Genomic DNA, 20,229 nt, shown 5'->3' on the forward strand with positions numbered 1-20,229 from the left:
AACATTGCAGAATGACCTGAGTGTTCTTGTGCCTGAATTACAAAATGTTACCAAGCAAACAGACTAACTAATTAGGCACTTGGAACATTTGTTTACTTTTAAACTCCAACCCTCTTGAAATAAAGTGTAGTATTGTTATAAGTGCACAAAGCAGTAGTGGCAAAACACTGCATGCAATTTTGGTCTCCTTACTAAAGCATGGATGTTCTTGAAGATAGTTCAGAGAAGATACACCAGGCTGAATCCTTAGGTGAAGATACTGTATTGAAATGAAAGATTGAGCATAGATTCAATTGAGTTTTAATATGAGGTGATCTTGTCAAAAAATACAAGATTGAGGGAATTCAACAGGGTAGATACTGAAAGATAGGTTTTCCACATGGGTACGGTGGCAAGAAACTAAATTTGAAAGCGTCACTTCAAAATGAAATTATTTCAGACAATAATGACTAGGAAATTTCTTTCTCAGATAGTTGTTAACTTTTGAAACTTTAATTCCAGACAGAAGAAACTGGGTCATTGGATATATTCAATGTTGAATTTAACACATTTTTGATCTACAAGGGAATTTGAGAGAGAATGTGCAGGAAACTAAGAATTGATGCCACAACCTATTATCCATTATCCTACTGATGGATGGAGCAGGCTCTGGAGTTAGACTGCCTACTTATCATTGTAACATTATCATGTTTAGACCAAAGATGGAGAGTAAATACTGCAAAACTTCAATTATCTGTCAAGTTTTGATTGAACTCCAAAATAAAATGATATCACAGCAAATATAGCTTTAATGTCATCTGAATCCGCTAAGCTGTACAGTTCAAAACAGATTTAAGCATATTGTCATGCAGATACTGAACAATACACAAGAATTTGGAAACTTATTAATTGTTCAGTTACATTTGCAAATGTAAGTACACAAATAGTTATCAGCATTTTAAACATTTTACATAAAATTAAATATCTAGTTAACTTATTTGACAAATGTGTTTCTCATTGGGAATGAAAATGTAACCAAGGAACCATTATGAATTTGTCCATAATCAAACCCTTCAATGAAAATAATATTGTAATTTGAACAACAGATTATTGCCTTTACATCAATTCAGAAGCAAGTTTAATATCCATAATGGGAACATATTAGCATGTATTAAAGAATGAAGCAATTCACGCATACCTAATAAGCATAAAGGCAATAGTTCAAAGCTGACATGAGTTTATGAAGGGCAGGTCATACCTAACAAACTTAGCAAAATTCTTATAGAATGCAACAGGTACGGTCGGTATTATATATCTAGATTTTAAGAAGTATTTCACTAGGTCCTCTACAAGAGGATTTTAGCTAACAGCCAGGATAGATAGGAGTAAATAGATAATTAATAGGGTAGATAGGAAGATTAAAGTATCAGTAATCATAACGACAGACCTTTTCCAGGCTTTGTAAAATTGTTATCCTCACAATTGGTTTTGCTTCCTAATTTACAAAAAATGATTTTTCATGGGAATATTGAAACTAAACAATTACAATTGTAAGTTGCCACTTAAGCAAACATGTGAAATAACTTCAATACATGGCAATGGTTATGAAACCTGATACGAAGGGGGAGTATCCAAACAATACAAGAATTTTAAACAATGCTAATTTAAACATGTGCAGTTTTGTATTTTATTACTATTGTGATAACATATTAAACTTAGTTCAGATTGAAAAAAGGCTTAGATGTGTGATCACAGAGTGATGCAGAGAATAAGGAAACAATCTATTCCCATTGAAAGGAAAATTATGGGGTTAGTGAAAAAACATGGTTTAACTAAAATGCAGACCTTTAGGTTGGAACAAAAATCAGAAATGCTGGGCCAATTCACCAGGGCTGACACCTTTGAATTCAGAAAAAGTGTTAACATTGAGTCCTATAAAACTTTTCTTCAAAACACAATCATATTGGATCCAAAACATTAGCTCCACTCATTTCTCCAAAACTGCTGCCAGATTTACTGAGTTTCTCCAGCACTCAATTTTAGTTTCAGATTTCCAGGACTTTGTTTTTATTTCAATTACATGTACATGATCATCTTGAGCAGATCAAAAGGAAATGACTATGGACTACAGAAACCATATTCTAAATTAAATTTCAAGAACAAGTTCATCAGTTCAAAGAACTGTCCATTGGTACACTAAAGTGTACTTTTTTTTCAAAACTGGACATCAGAAGAAATGCTGTTTGGGACAGAATGAGGATGTCATTGCATTCAACTTTTAATCTTGGTTTTAAGAAGTGTCACCAAGAATAATGAAATGTTACAATTTAATTCCTTCTTCCATTCCCACTCTGTTCCATCCAGGTCAAATGCAAACTCCACGAACAGTATCTCATTTGTTTCTATGAACGCTGCATTTCACTGGTATAAATTTTGACAATCTCAAAATTCAGCAAGATCCTGCATTTTGTTTCCCCCAATTAAGCAATATTAAGGATTTTGAAATGGGTCTATCAGCATATAGGAGAAGAGATAGAAAAGTGTGGAGGGCAAGTCAATAAATGCTTCAGGTACACATGAAGACGATTTTATTTTGGAACTACAACATGCAATCAGAATTTTGTACTTCTTTTTTGCTGTTCCTTTCCTCCAATCTCACTAGTGTCTTAACTTTTTCCCTGTATTAGCAGTGCATCATCATAACTACTTTTTCATCAAATCAGTTTTGTTACTTTAACTAAATTTTTTTTAATATTGGATAGACAGACTGTCTGCAGGTCATTCAACCCATTAACCCCTACCTGCTGACTATGATATGAGTTCTGAAGATGGGTCACTGGACTCAAAACATTAACTGATTTTTCTCCATAGATGCTGACAGATCTGCTGCGTTTTGCCAGGTATTTCTGTTTTTGTACCAATATGTTTTGTTTCCTAATCATCCTCAGTCACTTCTGCCTCATTCCAAGCCTAAAGGGTATGCTGATCTTTCTGTTTCCAACTCTGAGTTAGATTTAAGTGCAATACATGTTTAACCTTGTCAAATCAGGCATTGAAAATCAGCTGAAAAGACATGGTTTTGATTCTCTCACTTCTTACATAAACTATGCATTCATTGTTTATGGAAAAATAAGTGGGTTTATAGTGCCCTTTACTCAGAAGCTGCTGTTGAGTTTTAGAGGTACTGAGTTCCAGTGCTAAGTGGGCTCTTCACTGTAGTGTGAACAGTCTTGATAACATTGAGTCAGGTCAGGAACCAGCTTCCACATGAGTTATTGGATTATTATTAGAAAGGCATATTTACATTACAAATCACTGTGATCAGAGATAACAAAAATATTTCATTGTATATTAGTTCCATTTGTCTTCTCAGTCTATCTTGCCACACACAAATTCCCTGCTGTAAACATAGGAATGGACAAGTATAGGAACAAAAATTTCAATACTTTAAATCCAGCTAGAATATTTTCTACTTATTTCACAAACGATTACTTTATTACAGAAAAAGGAAAGTGATTTCACATTTTCAATCTCTTCCATTTACAAAACAACCTCTAACCACAAGATGTTATTTGTGGGTATAGACCTAACCAGGTGTAGGTAATACTATAAAATTTAAGCCACTAAAATTTTCAGAGCTATCATAAATAGATTGGTCTTTTAATTTGAAATGTATCTGTTTATTCACTTCAAGTGAACTTGTTCAACCAGAAGTCCACAAGTGCTTTGTCTACTTGAAAAATACCATTTTTATGCTATCAAAACCTATAATCAATTCTTAACTCAATAAGCTCAGCAAACAAGTGACTGGGCACACAGGTGTCCACAATCTGACAGCCTGAATGCTCTGATAATCCTTTTTCTGCCTGAGCATTAAACAATTCACTGATGTGACAGTGAACATGCTGTTCCTGCAGGTAAAGTTGGATTCCTTCACCAAAAACTCATTTCAGTTGTGCCAATGGGGCAAGGAGCAGACAAGAGAAAAACTGGAACAAAAGTTGCCAGATTTGAATCACTTTTTGCAGAATATCTAAAATCACAACACAATGGTCCATAATTCAGATTTATACAATTCTTCCTGGAAAATTGGACAAGAAACTTTGTCCATCTTTCTTAGATTTATAATTTAACCATATACTGGGATCCAGTTTCCCAGCAAGCCACATTTATGAAACCAGAGTAAATGTCAGCTAACAATACCATGATGACTCGATGTAGAACCTGGTCTCCCAATTGTCATTATTCTATGATGCAAGCTACACTGCATTAAAAAACTGAACTCGTGTCAAACAGAGTGGTCACTTGATATGACACACCCTATTTTGTGCAAAAAGCATAAATTTCTGGCACAACCTTTTCCTTACTAACAGATAAGACTTTGAATAAATACCTGAATTAACTGACAAATATTCAACAGGCAAACTACATTAACAAAGTTGTTTTTTATCACACACGGATGTAGCTAGTTTTACACTGAGTTCAATTACTCTCATTCAAAGGCCCTCGTGGTGCATAGTAGTGTCCCTATCACTGGCCCAGGTTCTAGTCCCACCTGCATCAGAGTTGGATAACAACATCGCTGAAAACATTGATCAGAAAAAAAGATTAATTTTTTTTAAAATTCTTATTCTAATCTCAATCCAATTCAAAAGTTAGATTATTTCAGTGTTGCTCCAGGAAGAATGATCCTAATCCCCAGGACATAAAGAAGCTCAAAAATATTGTGTACAATCTGAACAAATTTGTGACGCCTTTGTACCATAAGTTTACCTTTCAGAAATAGAGGTGTTCCTCCCATTCTCTCAAATACAGGTCTTGGAGAGGTACCAAGAGAAAAACTCAAAACTTCTGCATAACAGCATCTCCTCAGTGCATTTCAGTCTCCAATTGATTTTACCAGAGGCAAGACTGGATCAAGAAACCTTTCTATAGCCTGTCTCTTGGAAGCAGACTGACAAACCATTGTGTCTTCTTTAAACACCCTCATACAGGACATCCCATGGTTTCCCACCACTCACCTCCCTTGTCCACATTACCAAGCACAGCTGGTGACCATCCATTGGCTTGTGCACTGCAATTGGCCTTCCTACCAATGCAGCCCTAATGGGTCGTGAATAATTTGGCCACCTGCGGTAAGATCACACCAGCAGATAGAGCCAGGATCATAGGATTCAAGACTGGGAATTGACCCCAAAGCCCTGAAACCACAAATCCAAAAAACTTCACTCAACATCTGGCATTATCCAAGTAGATTCACTGGAATGATAAAACACAATTACGTGATGAAACAAAGGGTTCACAGTTTGCTGACCATATTAAGTATGTCTTCTACTTTTTTTTTACGTTCCTTGTATTTATAAGTAGAGCAAAAGCTCAGTGGCTCAGTAGTTAGCACTGCTGCCTCACAACGCCAAGGTCCCAGATTTGATTCCACCCTCAGGAGCTTGTCTGTGCAGAGCTTGCACATTCTTCTTGTATCTGTGGGTTTCCTCCTGGTGCTCTGGTTTCCTCCCACATTCCAAAGATGTACAGGTTAGGTAAATTGACAATGCCCCGTAATGTGCAGGGGTGTGCAGGCTAGGTGGGCTAGCCATGGGAAATGGCAGTGTTACAGGGACTGAGGTGGGGGGTAGGGGTGAGCTGCTCTTCGGAGGGTTGGTGTGGACTCCAAATGACCTGCTTCCAACTGTAGAACTTCTGTGGCTCAAATTGATAGGTCATGTCCAACAAGTTTAAAACCATCATTCCCATCAAATTTAATTATCTTTCAGATTTCATAATCATTGAGAAAATGCACTGCTGCACAATGTTCAGTCCCATGGCACTTCAGTTAAATGTTTCTCCATTTGCTGGGGTAATGGCAGCATAGGCATCATTGATGAACTGATTCAGTACTGATGAACTCTAAAGCTATATCTTTCTATTTTTTCTTTAAGAGAAGTATTCAAAATGGTGCCAGATTGTGGCGACTGTGAAATATCTTTTCACTGTCTTTTACAGTTTTTCCTCACTAAGATACTCATCAATAAAATTCAATTCATTAATGTCATGTCATACTAAGAATTAGGTCAGAAGACACCGGTTTTTCAAGTGTTTTGACCAATTTTTTGCTTTTCTGACCAAAAGGAGACCAATGATCACGGATATCTCCCACATGCACTTTGGAACTGTTTTGGGGTCATTTCTCAACTTTCCAACCTTGCAGTCATTTTTTCCTTTGTACAGGTTGGAATTTAGTGTGAATTGAAAGACATCAGTCTATGCAAGTCAGTAAAAGTTTTGAGACAAAGCGTGAGCTGAATCGGAAGTTCTTTTGACTTAGTCAAAACTGCATCAAGTTTTTTGAAAGGATTTCTGCCACAAATCTGATTGGGATTTCTTACTGTCACTTACCTCATTAACTACTTATTCCAACCCTCACATCTGATTCTGGGCCCATCTTACATTGTCATTCCCCGAACAATTTACTACTCAGCAGATACCTGATAATTTACTGGCATCCTATCATAAAAAATTCATAGTGCTTGCTTGGTTGCACAGTCATCAGGTACTGCGCTGGACAACTCCTGATATCTGGCCAGATATGGTTGACAATTCCATACCCACCCCCTCCCCCATGCCCCACAAGACCAGCAATGAATTCCTCATTCCCTGATCATGGTAGCTTGGGCGAAGGTTGCCACTGGAGTCAGTACACAGTCTCAGCTGTCTGAAAGAATGGATGCTCCTGTAAAGTCTCCAAACTGCCAGCCTAAGTACCACCATCTTGTCTCCAAATATCTACCCCAACCCTCAATAATGCCTGTAACATCTGTCACCCACCGCAGCATATCAGATGCAATATCCATGCATGTAGGATGCATGGGGCTGGTGCCCATGGAGCATGTACTGAGTTGTTAGCGTCTAGTATCCAATATAGATCATTTGGATCAAGCAGCAAGCTGAATTCACAAGGTACCTGCTCTGTAATGTTGGAGTGAAATGAAGGAAAGTCAGATTTAGAAAAGCCCGACAATGAGATCGGCCTCGCCAGTTCTCTCTTCTAATTCAGTCATAACTCTCACCATAGCCTACAATGCTCAGACTCCTATAAGCACTAAATGTATAGACAATGCTTTGTCATTGGCACCTATAAAGATGGCTCACATTAGTTGTCAGTCATAGTGAGTTGCCCACAAGCAATATAAATTGTAGGGACTACATTCAGGGGCACGAAAGATATTAGAGAGGAAATTTGTGCAGCACAAAATCAACATGAAGTAGCCAGAATTTGTCAGCAAATGAATAAACTACTGGGACAGATTATGCACTTACTGAACAATGAAATTGGTCCAACCCAGACCACTTAAAAATTATTCTTTTAAAAGGTACATACCTTTCTCTTTAAACTAAACTTAACCTGTGAACTGTAGCAAGATCAGCAGTAAGGATCAGAAGTGGATACAAATCAGTATTATCCTAGGTTGTCAGGCCATGAATTTTCAAGGCTTCCATCTCAACATATATACTGGAAGTTTGTATCTTCATTAAGATGAAATTTTTTGAAAGAGTGGAGGAATGAGTGTACTAGAGAGCAGTACATCAATGCACCTAAGTGGCTTTTCTAAATCTGACCTTCCTTCATTCACTATTTCTGGTTAGTGGTGGCAGTTGTTCATTCTTGTATTTTTGGTTTAAAGTTGTACACCATGTACGTTTAACAAGGCTTTTTTGAAGTAATTAATTCCAAGTATTACATAAAACATTCTGAAATTATCAAATGTGGAAAATGAAGTAAAAACGTAACTTTTTTTTGGATCTTATTTATTAAAAATGGTAACAAAATTCAGGCTAATCAGGGCAGGACTTATACAGTTAATGGTAAGGTCCTAGGGAGTGTTGCTGGACAAAGACCTTGGAATGCAGGTTCATAGTTTCTTGAAAGTAAAGGCCCAAGCAAATGGGATAGTGAAGGAAGCATTTAGTATGCTTTCCTTTATTGGTCAAAGCACCGAGTATAGAAGTTCATAGGTCATATTGCAGCTGTGCAGGACATTGGTTAGACTACATTTGGAATATTGCACGCAATTCTGGTCGCCCCTTATCAGAAGGATGTTGTCAAACTTGAAAGGTTTCAGAAAAGATTTACAAGACGTTGCTTGGGTTGGAGGGTTTGAACCACAGGGAGAGGCTGGGACTGTTTTCCTTGGGGTGTCGGAGGCTGAGGGGTGACCTTACAGGGGCTTGTATCTTCTTGAGGGGCATGGACAGGATAAATTGATGAGATCTTTCTCTGGGTGTGGGGGACACCAGAACCATAGGGCATAGGTTTCAGGTGAGAAGGGAAAGATTTAAAAGGGACCGAAGAGGCAACTTTTTCCACACAGAAGGCGGTGCATGTATGGAATGAGCTGCCAGAGGAAGTGGAGGAGGCTGGTACAATTGCAACATTTAAAAAGGCATCTGGGTGGGTATATGAATAGGAAAGGTTTAGAGGGATTTGGACCAAGTAGGACTAGATTAGTTTACAACATCTGGTAGGCATGGACGACTTGGACTGAAGGGTCTGTTTCTGTGCTGTCCATCACTATGACTCTGACTTTATTTATTACTATTATTGTCTTAACACTACCATTAAAATAAGCTTGGGTTTTGCTCCAAATGTATGAAGTACAAATACTTCCTTATTGTAATTCTTTGTTTTTTTACTGTTGGAAGAAGAAGAACAGGAAGAACACACAGCACTCATTATGATTTCAAGATCCAGTGAATTGCATTTCCTAAGTGAAACAAGCTCGAACCACATTTTCAAAATAACTACTCCTCCAATTCCATCACCCTGATGATGGGAATACTTTATCAAAAGCAACATATTTACTGAGCTGAAAATGTGTTGCGGGAAAAGTGCAGCAGGTCAGGCAGCATCCAAGGAGCAGGAGAGTCGACGTTTCGGGCATGAGCCCTTCTTCTCCTGCTCCTTGGATGCTGCCTGACCTGCTGTGCTTTTAGAGCAACACATTTTCAGCTCTGATCTCCTGCATCTGCAGTCCTCACTTTCTCCTACAACATATCAAAGAATTAGGACGTACTCACTTTTTCTGGCTTTTCTTAGCAATCCTCGCAGCCTCAGCAGCTGCTTTCCTCATTTCAAACTCTTCTCTTTTCAGCACCTCTCCACTTCCCCTGTATCCCAGTTCCACCAATTGTCGAGCCAGCTCCTCATCCTAATGATTAACCAAGGCAGAAGTGAAAGTTATGCTCTTTGATAATATTATAGCAATGGTGAAGCTTTTAGGCCAGTTGGAAAACAAGTGCGAAAAGAAAATAATGTGTATTACTTCTGCATAAAGTGAACTGTACTTTATTGTTAATAATAAAAATGGGAGCAGTTTTGTATAAAATCTTTTTAGTCTATGATAGTGTTAACATTGTTCACTAAAAATGAGATAACTGAGATATTACTAAAGCATATGGTATGTTGTAAAAATGTAACTTCATGAAGATATAAAAATCTTAACAGTACAAAATGACCAGAGTGTTATGTATGAACACCAACTGAAATAATCACAGTAAACTAGAAGATGCAACTTTTATCCTAACAGCTTAGGTGAATTGCTATTACATAATAAGAAAGAAAATATTGGAAATAATTCATAACAAATTAATTTATAAAATATGAATTGTGAAACAAAGTGCCAGATTTTAACTCCGTTAATGAATCAGTTTTGAATGAGTTAGAACCTTGCTCCAAGTCTTGAGCAAAATTCCAAACTTATGTAGTATCCATAATTTTTACAATCAAAAAAGCAGGACTTTCATAATTCAGAAAACTACTTGGACTTCCATGATTGAATGGAAGGATATATAGTTAAAAACAAGCATATGCATATTATTCTTGACTACAAATCAACTGTAAAGAAGAATATTGCATGTGATTCTGTCATAAGATATCTTATATTTAACCATCATTCTGCATGAATCACCGTGACTATGCATCAAAGCTCCCAGATTAGTATAGATTTGACTGCAGTAATTATTCATCTACTGATTATTTATATACTTAATTTCCTTTCAAGTTTTCAATCACAGTTGTTTAAAAAATGAAAAAGCGTATTAAAGAAAATGGTGGGTGGCGAAGAGAGATTAAACTAAAGCCATTTATGTAAACACTATTTGTCTTATCATTTTCTCGAATTATGCATTTTTTAGATCTTGTGGAACTTAAAGGTTTGATTAAATTGACAGAAATTGGAGCAGATTTATTACCAGGAGTCCAGGTTATTCACAGTATATACTTCAAAACTTTAGGTTTTCTAATAGGAGAGGGTATGCAAAAGATATTCAACATCATGTTAAGTTTCATTGACTTAAACAATTGTTTAAAAAGTTACATGCAAGAAATAAATATTATTCCACAAAATATGGATAATGAATATATTTATCATAACTAAAGATTACTGGCTGGTGGCTTTCAATTGCCATAAATGCAAGTTGTTGATAAATTTAGAATGATGTTTTGAACAAGCACTGCCACCTTGTGCCATGTTCAACATACAAAGTACTTAATTCTTTGCAATATACCTTGCTCTCAACCCTGACTAATATTACACTTACATTTATGTTCACTATGAACAAATTATATTTAAATAATCAACAAAGTAGAGAAACCATTAGTATGCATATTACAATTTTAGTAACTAGGGCATTTTTAAAAGAATTAAAACCCAAATCAAAATTATTCTATGAAGAGAATAAAAGTATCTCAACACTTCAACAAAGTTTATGGTATATCTGACAAATTAGTCATCAAATTTGGCATTGAACCCCCTAAAATCCAGAAGCTGACAGTCTACATGTACAATAAGGGTTTAACCTCTAGAATAATATAAACCCTACAGTGCAGAAAAGAAGCCATTTGGCCTCTCAAATCAACACTAAGTCAGATACATCTATCCTCTGGCATGCACTTACCAGTTCAGTGGGCTCTGCATTGCCTATTATTTTATCTACACATGAGATTTTCTAATGGCAGTCACAACTGCAGTGGAACTGGAGGTACGAATTTGTTTTGTACTCTGGGGAGGGGTTGATCTCCTATCTGCTCCATTTGCTTTGGAACACTCCCGTCGAGGCAGCTCCAGTTATGTTTGCCCTGCTGCTCTCCCACCAGTTAATTTATCTCCTTCATTATTTGTTTACCTGTCTGCAATGCTACCTGGTTTTGCTTTAAATTTGATAAAAGGGCATTGGCTAAGGTTGGAGATTAATTCGCCAAGCTGACATATATTTTCTACAGACATTTCAGCGCCTCGTTAGGTGGCATAGTCAGTGCATCTTTGCTAAAGTGTTGATGGTCTGTCCTGCCTGGTATTTATGTGCCTGTTGTTTTGGTACTTCCAGTTCTGTAGCTGAGTGGTTTGTGAATGGGATCCAGTCAGTCAATGTATTTATTGATTGAGTTCTGGTTGGAGTGCCAGGCTTCAAGGAATTCTCTTGCATTTCTGTTTTGCTATGATGGTTGCATTGTCCCAGTTGAATTTGTGCCCTTTGTTGTTTGCATGGTTGAAAATGAAATTGTACTGGTTGTGTCTGGCAGTGGCAAGTTAATGTTCATGCACTTGTAAAGGACAAACAGAAAGAAAACTGACCATTCAGGACTCCTCACATGGCAGCGGTGACACATTCTCTGCCTTGCTATCCTTCATTGTGTTTTAATTAACTACTCGATTGTACTTTTTATATATGTTAAATGTTACCACCAGTTCCCATACTATTTTAGATGGTATGAATTGACTAGAGACGGATAATTCACCAGATTTGTATCTAAAAATAGCTTCTTCCCCTGCAGTTGAGGAAATCAATGAGGGTGGAAAAGTTAGAAAAAGCAGAAGTTAATATGCACCTCCTTCCCTCATGTAAATCCGCAAACTTCCACGACTTTTTGCAAAACCAAATTATACTGAGAAGCCTAGTTTTAAAATATTCCAAAACAAAAAAACTTCACTGGCCCCAGGTACAAAAAAAATACTAGTTTCAACCACATTGCTGAATTATGTAATGTCAATTATTTCCCAGTAAAGCCTTGCTTAAAGCTTAGTCATTCAGAATTGAACCGATAGATTTCAGTTCAAGCAAGAGTGCCGGGGGCATGCTAGACTCAGATTAGGCAAGCATAAAACCGAAGTATCAATCTGGTGAAGTTATAAAACAGGACGACTTGTATTCCAGACATCTTAAGCAGCAAGTGATAGACAAAGGTAAATGATTCTCCTACTAATAGCTCAGATCTATGTCTGGCAGTCCTGCTAAATCTAGTTGTGAGTGGTTGTGCACAATTCAGCAACTCACTGAAGATGGTATCACAAACATCCTCATCCTCAATAATGGGGGAATCCAGCATATCAATGCAAAACATAAGGTAGAAGCATTTACAACAATCTTCAACCAGACGTGCAAAGTAGATGAAGCCACAGTCGGTCAAACGTTTACTTGATGTCAGGAAGATGCCCCACACCACTGGAATTCAACTCTTTTTTTAATCTATTAGGAGAAAGTGAGGACTGCAGATGCTGGAGTTCAGAGTCAAGCGTGTGGTGCTGGAAAAGAATAGTAGGTCAGGCAGTATCTGAGGAGCAAGAGAATCAACATTTCAGGCATAAGCCCTTCATCAGGAAGAGCTTATGCCCGAAATGTCGATTCTATTGCTCCTCAGATGCTGCCTGGTCTGATGTGCTTTTCCAGCACTACCCGCACAACTTTTTTTAATCTATGTTTGTTTGGAACAAAGCTTTAAAATGTGATTTGGAGTCAAATAACTCTGGCAGAATGCAAACCCAGCTGAGTAAGTTCTGCTTGAAAGTACTGTTGACAACACCTTCCATCACTGTACTTTCTGTGGATTAGTTCTGCCTGGGTAATTTTCCAAATGGTCAGTTTATGACAGTGTTGTAGCTCGAATGGAACAATTCAGCTCGAGGTATGGCTAGCCATGGCACAAATCTCCAGTGCTACAGTCAGAACATAATTGAGCTGTATAGTTTTGCTCAGCAAAATGAGCATTTCTTGATATTATATGAACATCTTAGCTTCAAGAGGTCAAGATGGATTTCCACCTGCCATTTCCTGCTGAAGATCCAGCCTTGTTGTTCGCACTGAAAGGATCTATCATCATCCAAAATTAGGGGCATTCAATGGAGCTTCTCCTCTTCCCATTAGCTGGTTAATAATTCACCATCCTCCATGATCAGGTGTAGCAGGGGTACTACAGTGATTTAGCTTAACCGTTATGTATGGGATCACTTAGTTTCCTATAACATGTTTGCCAAAAGAAATTGTCATCCATATGGATGCCGAAAATGGATAAAGGAAATTTGGAATTTATTACCTGGTGGACTACACAAGGAAAAGAGTTTACTCGTCTGGGACCAGTTTAGATCACATCTAGTGGCTCAGTGGTTAGCACTGCTGCTTCAGCACCAGGGTTCAATTCCAGCTGTCTGTGTGGAATTTGCACATTTTCCGCCTGGATTGCATGGGTTTCCTCTGGGTGCTCCAGTTTCCTCCCACAATCCAAAGATGTGCAGGTTAAGTGAACTGGACGTGCTAAATTGCCCATACTGTTCAGGGATGCATAGGTTAGGTGCATTAGGCAGGGGTAAATATCGGACAATAGCGGAGGGGAGTGCGTCTGGGTGGGTAACTCTTCGGAGGGTCAGTGTGGACTTGTTGGGCCTATGATTCTATGTCTCATTATTGATAATCATTGCACACAAAAGAAATCAAATCATAGGTTCAGACCTGGTCTTCCATGGTTTTGTGGAGGGGGTGATGCAAGGTGAAGCTGGTTGCTCATAAAATCCAGCAGGTACACTTTATCTGCCTGTGCCCAATCTGAAATTTTATACGGAGTAGGGGGGTAAATTAACCATGAAGTTATGCATCTGCTGTTAACAAATCAATAGTTCCAGATTAAACCCTATCAAAGCAGCCTGGGATTTCAGTTGTGCCTTTTTTGTGGAGCTTGTCTTCTCTGGACTGATTTTAAGTTAATACATATAAAAAGGTGTGGACCCTGAATAATCAGATTTGCAGTAAGCTGATGTCAATGATCAAAAACACAGCACAGCCACTCACATGAACCCAGATGTAACACTGCTTTGTGAAAGGCAAGTCAAATCTATTTTAACAATTCCATTTATAATAAGAATGCTTATTTCATTGTCAATAGTAACAGCAGTTCACAAATGCTCCAGATGGGTATATGTATCTCTATGACTCTAATAGAAGTATAAGGTACAATTTTTTTCTTATCTCGTGAACCAGCACCATCTGTTATTGGCATTTCCTTGCACACCACTGCCACCCTCTGTTGATTAGCAGTAGTGACAAGGCAGCCAGAGTCCTATTTCTTCCACTAATGCCATTAACTTTAGTATTCCTTTCATTGTTCTGTACTGCTAATCACAGAAGCTGAGTAAAGCAGTATTTTTATTCTGATCACAAACATTCTTGATGCCATGGAAAAAAATTAATGTATTTAAAATGTCCTCATATAGCACTTAAAGCACTAATCCTTTTTAGACTGTTTCTACCTTTCATAATGCCTTATGTTCAGACAGCTCACTTAGGAAAATCAACCTGACTTTCGTGATTGGTATATCATATGATCAAAGGCAGACATGTTTTCTTTATTGGCAATTCTCATTGAGCAGATATTATGGGCAGTAGTTTTCATTGGTTGGTCCCCAAGCAAATTTCATTGACCAGCCCTCATCAGGTAAATGGAAGATGGAACAGCAGTTACCCCAGGGGAAAGTTCCCTAACACCTCAGCGAGAAAGCAGGATTCTGCCCCGACGAAACATTCCCTGCCAACAGCCTGTTTGTTCTCTGGTATTAGTGACCCCCATCCCCGACTGTCACAACTGTACACTTTCTTAATCAAATTACCTTTTGCTCCACATGTAATCTGTTATTTCTCAGCTTATGAGAAAATTGCTATGAAACATCAATATGCTACATGTTTGTGATCATAAATCCATGAAAATTAATGGGCAGTAGATGCACAGCAACTTAGCAACTGCAAGTTTCCCTCCAAGTCACATACTATCCTTACTTGGAACCATACTACAATATAAATTACATTTAAATCACGTACTAAAAACTGAAAAGAAATTTGGACATATTTAACAGCTAGTCAGCTAACAGTTACTAGTGATCTTTCATACAGGTCAAAGTAAAGGACTACAATTCCTACCAATCTTAGATGTTCCAGCACATTCACAAAACAGGACACATTTATGTGCAAAGTCCAGCACTGATTCTTCTCAGCAACTGCAGTGACTGGTCGGAACACGACCATCTAGAATGCCTGTATGGTGCTGGTCAACTGAAAACCTGATCACAGGACTCACATAGCAAGCAAAATGTAAGCTCATGTGATTGTGTCTTCTACAACAGGGAAACAGGTTCCACATTGATGAGATACTGTGCAAACTACAGCAGCTATGGCTCTGAAATTCCCTGGGAGCTGTTCACAGCAATTGCAGCTCAGGAAAAGCCCTGGGAACCATAGTTGGTTCAAAGCAGTGCAAAATACTGGAGAATGGACAAATCCTTGGAATAATTTAGCTTTTGCTAAAACTGAATCAGATAAGAATTATAGCCATAGTATTAAAACCACAGACAGTGAACAACATTCAATTCAGTACATTTTGACAAGAAACCAGATTACTTCTTTGAAACTCAATATATGTAGCCACTCATTCAAATACATAAATGCAAGAACCATATGGGCATTTCAACAAAGGTCCATCTTTAGTACAATATGTTGGCAGCAAACTAATATAGCCCACTTGCATCTAAAGCAACATTAAAAACCAGTACTTAATCCATTGAGTAGAATTCAATACATTTGTTGTGTGACTAAAATATACCAACTTAAAGATATATTGCCAACCAGTTCAAGATACTACAGATTTACCTGCCTTTGAAATGCTTTGAAGGCTTAACTGAATTATTTGTTATATTATAAAGCCGAACACAAACTGTTTTAAATTCTTTTATGTATACTTAAAACTACACTACAGTGAATATGGTGGGCTCACTGTTCCCTGCTCCTTGTTTATCTTAAGCATCAAATTTGTTTTTTTACAATGACCCTCAATCTCATGAGTAATAAAAGGTAAGCATAAATACATGTCGTTTAAGTGATGAAACATCCTTAGGCACTTCACAGCTGCAGATTATAACAAAGTATGACACAGACATTAAGTTAGATGACTATGGGGTTTGTCAAAAAAAGTTTATAAAACAATGTTATAAAGGAGGAGAGCAAGATGATGAGGCAGAGAGATTTTGGGTTGGAATTCTGGAGCTTAGGATCTTTGTAATTGAAAATACAAACCTTGTCCCACTTGCTAGCACCCAGCCCACATCCCTCCAAACCCTTCCTTTTCATATATACATCCAGATGCTCATTTGACTGAGTGTAGCATCAAGTAGCCCTAGCAAAATTGGAGTCAATGGGAATTAGTGGAAAACTTTCTGCTGACTGGTATCATAGGTGGCACATGGAATATGGTTGCAATTGCACAGAGGCATAATTAAATAGATACTGGTAATGGACAGTTGTGAAGTTGTTGAACTTAACAAAGGTAGGGAGAAGTAGGGCTTCTGGAGGGATTTATTCAAACACAATTTGTATTTTGTTACATCAAAACATTTGCACTTATTCCTTGTGTATAATTTCAACCTCAGAACAGTTGGCCACTACTACATAGGTCCTGCCCACTGTTGAGACGGAAACCGAATGGTCTCGTCTCCACGTGTTCGTTGGAAGGAGAGATCAAACCGGCTAGAGTTTGGAGCAAAAACACCGTTTATTACAGAATCAAGACTGGCAAACTATACGAATTCAAAAGCATGCAAATTCGTTGGAGAAGGCGTTCTGTCTTTCCCTTCGGATCTGGTGCAGTTATACTTCGCGCTTCCTCGAGTTCCCGGTCAGGTTCCCCTTGTTCGGCTTTTTCATTGGTCGGTTCACCTGTCTGTGAATGGATTAGTGTCTCTATTGGCTGCCCCGAGATACCTGTCCAACTCCTGCTGTGCCGAACAATGGGTAGACATCCTGGGTTCGGCAGTTGCCGATCTTGTAAATTAAAAGTTTATTGTTTGGAAGGGTTTCCTCATTGCCATGCATCTGGCTGTCTGGGCATTCACAATAGTTCTCCATAGTTGAATATACAGATATTATCATTTAACATAGGACCCGAATGAGTTTGACGTCAGCGGAGGCATTAGCAAGTACTTTATCAATCAAGTGTAGCATCGGTGCGATTTACACTATCCGATAGTTACCGGTTTCCTTTATTAACAATGAGAGTGTAACAGGATGATCTGAAACTGACGGACATGTTCTAATCCCCCAGGAATGTGGCCCCAGGCAGACAGTCCTGCAGTGGCTGGGATTACTTTACATGGCTGTGTTTTAGCTGGTATCTGACAGTGTCTGCTTTAATAATGGTGCTCCCCTCCCTAGCCCCAATGTAGGTACCCCGATAGTAGATTCTCCCCAACATTCCCTCCCTTGGCCTCGAAAGAGGCCACACCCCCTTATCCCGTAAGGAACGCAACCCCCCGAGGTGACCGGTGTCCAGTGTTGTATCGACCAGCCTCACTGGTTCTAAGGAGACAGTCATATGGGGATGAAGGGTGCCCTGAAAAACGCACCACTACACAATTAAGCAATAGATGGTCACAGCTGCATGCTAAGCTAAACTAATAGTTGAAGTAATTGAGGCAGTGTCTGCAGAAATAACGAAAAGCACAGGATTAGACAAGCATTGCAATAAGTCATTCAGAGCTGGCGAAATGTACGCGAGTGCATTAGAATGAGTAAGTCGTTTAGTAAACGCAAGTCTGTAGTCCACAGAGCCGGCAAATGTAAGTAGGTGTTGTAAGTTTGGAAAGGGAGTCAAGCCTGGTACCAGCAGCTAGGTACCCGCTAGAGATGTGAAACCCAGTGTGAAACTGTACTGTGCACCGGTGGTCCCGTAGATCAGTATGCTCCAGAGAGCAGCAGTGCTGTGCAACCGTCCGACACGGATGCAAGCAGGCAGAAATCTCATCAAATGGAGACGAACGGAGGCCACCCGTTCCGATGTCAATGTGCGACCGTGCCTGTCTTAGGTTGTCCCTCGCCCGAGGGATCTTACCCGTCATTGGCTAACCAGTCGTGCTGCATTGAGTAATCGATGCTGACATCCGTTTCACCACCCCGAGGACAGGCGTGGGCAGCTCAGTAGCATGGTCAGTGGCCTCCGAGGGTGGCTGAGGCCAGTCAGGAATACTGGACAGTCCGCAAAGGCTGCTTGCGAGAACAGCAGTGTCTCGATTGCCAGGGCGCGCAGTACATCTCCCCCACCCGCTGTTATGGAAGGATCAATTCACATATCCCCAATTTAGACGGGCAAAATAAATGAGTAGGGGCTCTTTGGACAACCAGGCTTCATTTAGCGTACATGCAGATGAAAAGTTAGTCATGAGTACAACAGGATCAGACGAATTCGAAAGAATGTCATTGAGCGAGCTGACACGCACCGGTGAGATAGAATTTACTACGCCCAACCCGCGAGCTCATGGAACGGCGGTAATATACCAGTGGGGAAAAGAATTGGGAGGTCCCCACTCGCCAGCCCTTATCGCAACCAGCCGTAAGCAAGAAACCCGGTAACATGGCTCACGAGCGGACGTCGCATTACAGCATGTATTGGATATGTCCCTGTCCGTTTGTAGGAGGTCACACACAGGCTGTCGTGTTGTTGGAGTTGGTGGCAGCGGCGTCTCCTGGTGGAGCTCAACGTATGGGGGTCCGGTTGAAAAGTAATGATACCTTATCACCTTTAAATCAGTGAGATGGGACTGTGGGAATGCAGTAAAAAGGAGTCCCTGCATCACCAGGGTGATATATGGCGGGGTCAGTCAGGAACTATGTGACTACTATGGGAAATAAAGTGTTGTGTTGTATGGGGTCTTTGGGGTGGCATGTCTGGGAGACCGGAATGGACGGGAGGCAGTCCCCAAAGTCTCCAGTCAGTACTCCTGAACATAAGGTCTGTGCTCATGTGTACTGTCAAATGCAACCAGGAAGAGTGTACTCAACCATTTGTGTAAGAGGAATGGGGGGGCAGATATAAAAAGACAATGGTGAAAATAATGAAGGTAGTGTGAAACCCTTAACCATTCTTATGAGTTGCGGACCTGTACGTGGCAGTATTTCAATGAAAAATATCCACAAAAAGGAGTCACATCAAAATAGAGAGAACTCTGTGTGAGGTAGAAGGAGTGGTTTCATGTAAGGGAAAGGGTACAACTCTATACAAAGGAAGTCGGAGGGATTCGTGATCTCAAATCAGAGAAAAAGGCTCCCCAGCACGGGCTGCTACAAAAGGCAGTCGAGGCAGGGGTAGCCAGATTATCCTATAGGTGTTTTAATGTTCGTCGAATTACGAAGAGGCAGAAGAAAAATGTAAAAACGTAATCATGACACTGGTCCAGTGTCGGTGAGGTAATTGCGGGGAGCAGTCACGCAAACTGTGTCAAGTCGCAATATTCTGACAAAGTTAAAATTAAGTGTGCGCAGACTGTGGAAGACAATTAATAGGATAATCCGTGTCCATTTGAGCAGCAGCACTACACGGGGTAGATGAAAGTCGGGACACTGATACAAATGCAAGATAGTACGAGTGGCAGTTATGACTCGATGGGAATGTGTGTTAGCAGCTGCAGGAGCGCAGGCGCCTGTATGTTTTAAAACGCAATGTTTGAAGTGTAAAAACATTCGTCCAGGAGTTGTGTCGAAAAAATAGAGTAAGTCCCTCGAGAGGGAAGTGGGATTGGTAATAGTGAGAAGGGAACTACAATAGACTGCATAGGGGAAGGCAAACGGTACGCTTTGATAATGAACGGCAAGGGGCACAAGTAGTATCGATTTGTACCCCGGGGAACTACCCGTGCTCGGGGTGCACAACCAGTGGGGCTGTCGTAGGATAATCGTTTGATGAGCCACCCATGGAGACCGTTTAGGATAAGGGTCATTAATGTGGAAATGATGAGGATCCCCATCAGCTCTGTGGTAATAGGACAATAGAGCAGGTGAAATTCCAGTGTGTGGTTAGGGAAGAGAAGGAGATGCCGCTAGCCTCACAGGGCGCGCAGAATAAGCGGCAGGGTAGCCAGGAACCCCCTTTAGCAGGCAGGGCAGGATTGT

General features: G+C 39.5%; 1 protein-coding gene across 1 annotated transcript in view; it reads right to left on the reverse strand.

Moving 5' to 3' along the window:
• The window catches only part of cfap299 (cilia and flagella associated protein 299), a 587,024-nt gene that overhangs the window by 556,077 nt on the left and 10,718 nt on the right, over nucleotides 1-20,229 (reverse strand). Inside the window, exon 2 of the mRNA XM_060832189.1 lies at nucleotides 9,055-9,185. Coding sequence (XP_060688172.1) covers nucleotides 9,055-9,185 — 131 coding nt within the window. The remainder of the gene's footprint in view (nucleotides 1-9,054; nucleotides 9,186-20,229) is intronic.

This window comes from Hemiscyllium ocellatum, chromosome 1, assembly GCF_020745735.1.
Source record: "Hemiscyllium ocellatum isolate sHemOce1 chromosome 1, sHemOce1.pat.X.cur, whole genome shotgun sequence".
Taxonomy (NCBI): Eukaryota; Metazoa; Chordata; class Chondrichthyes; order Orectolobiformes; family Hemiscylliidae; genus Hemiscyllium; species Hemiscyllium ocellatum.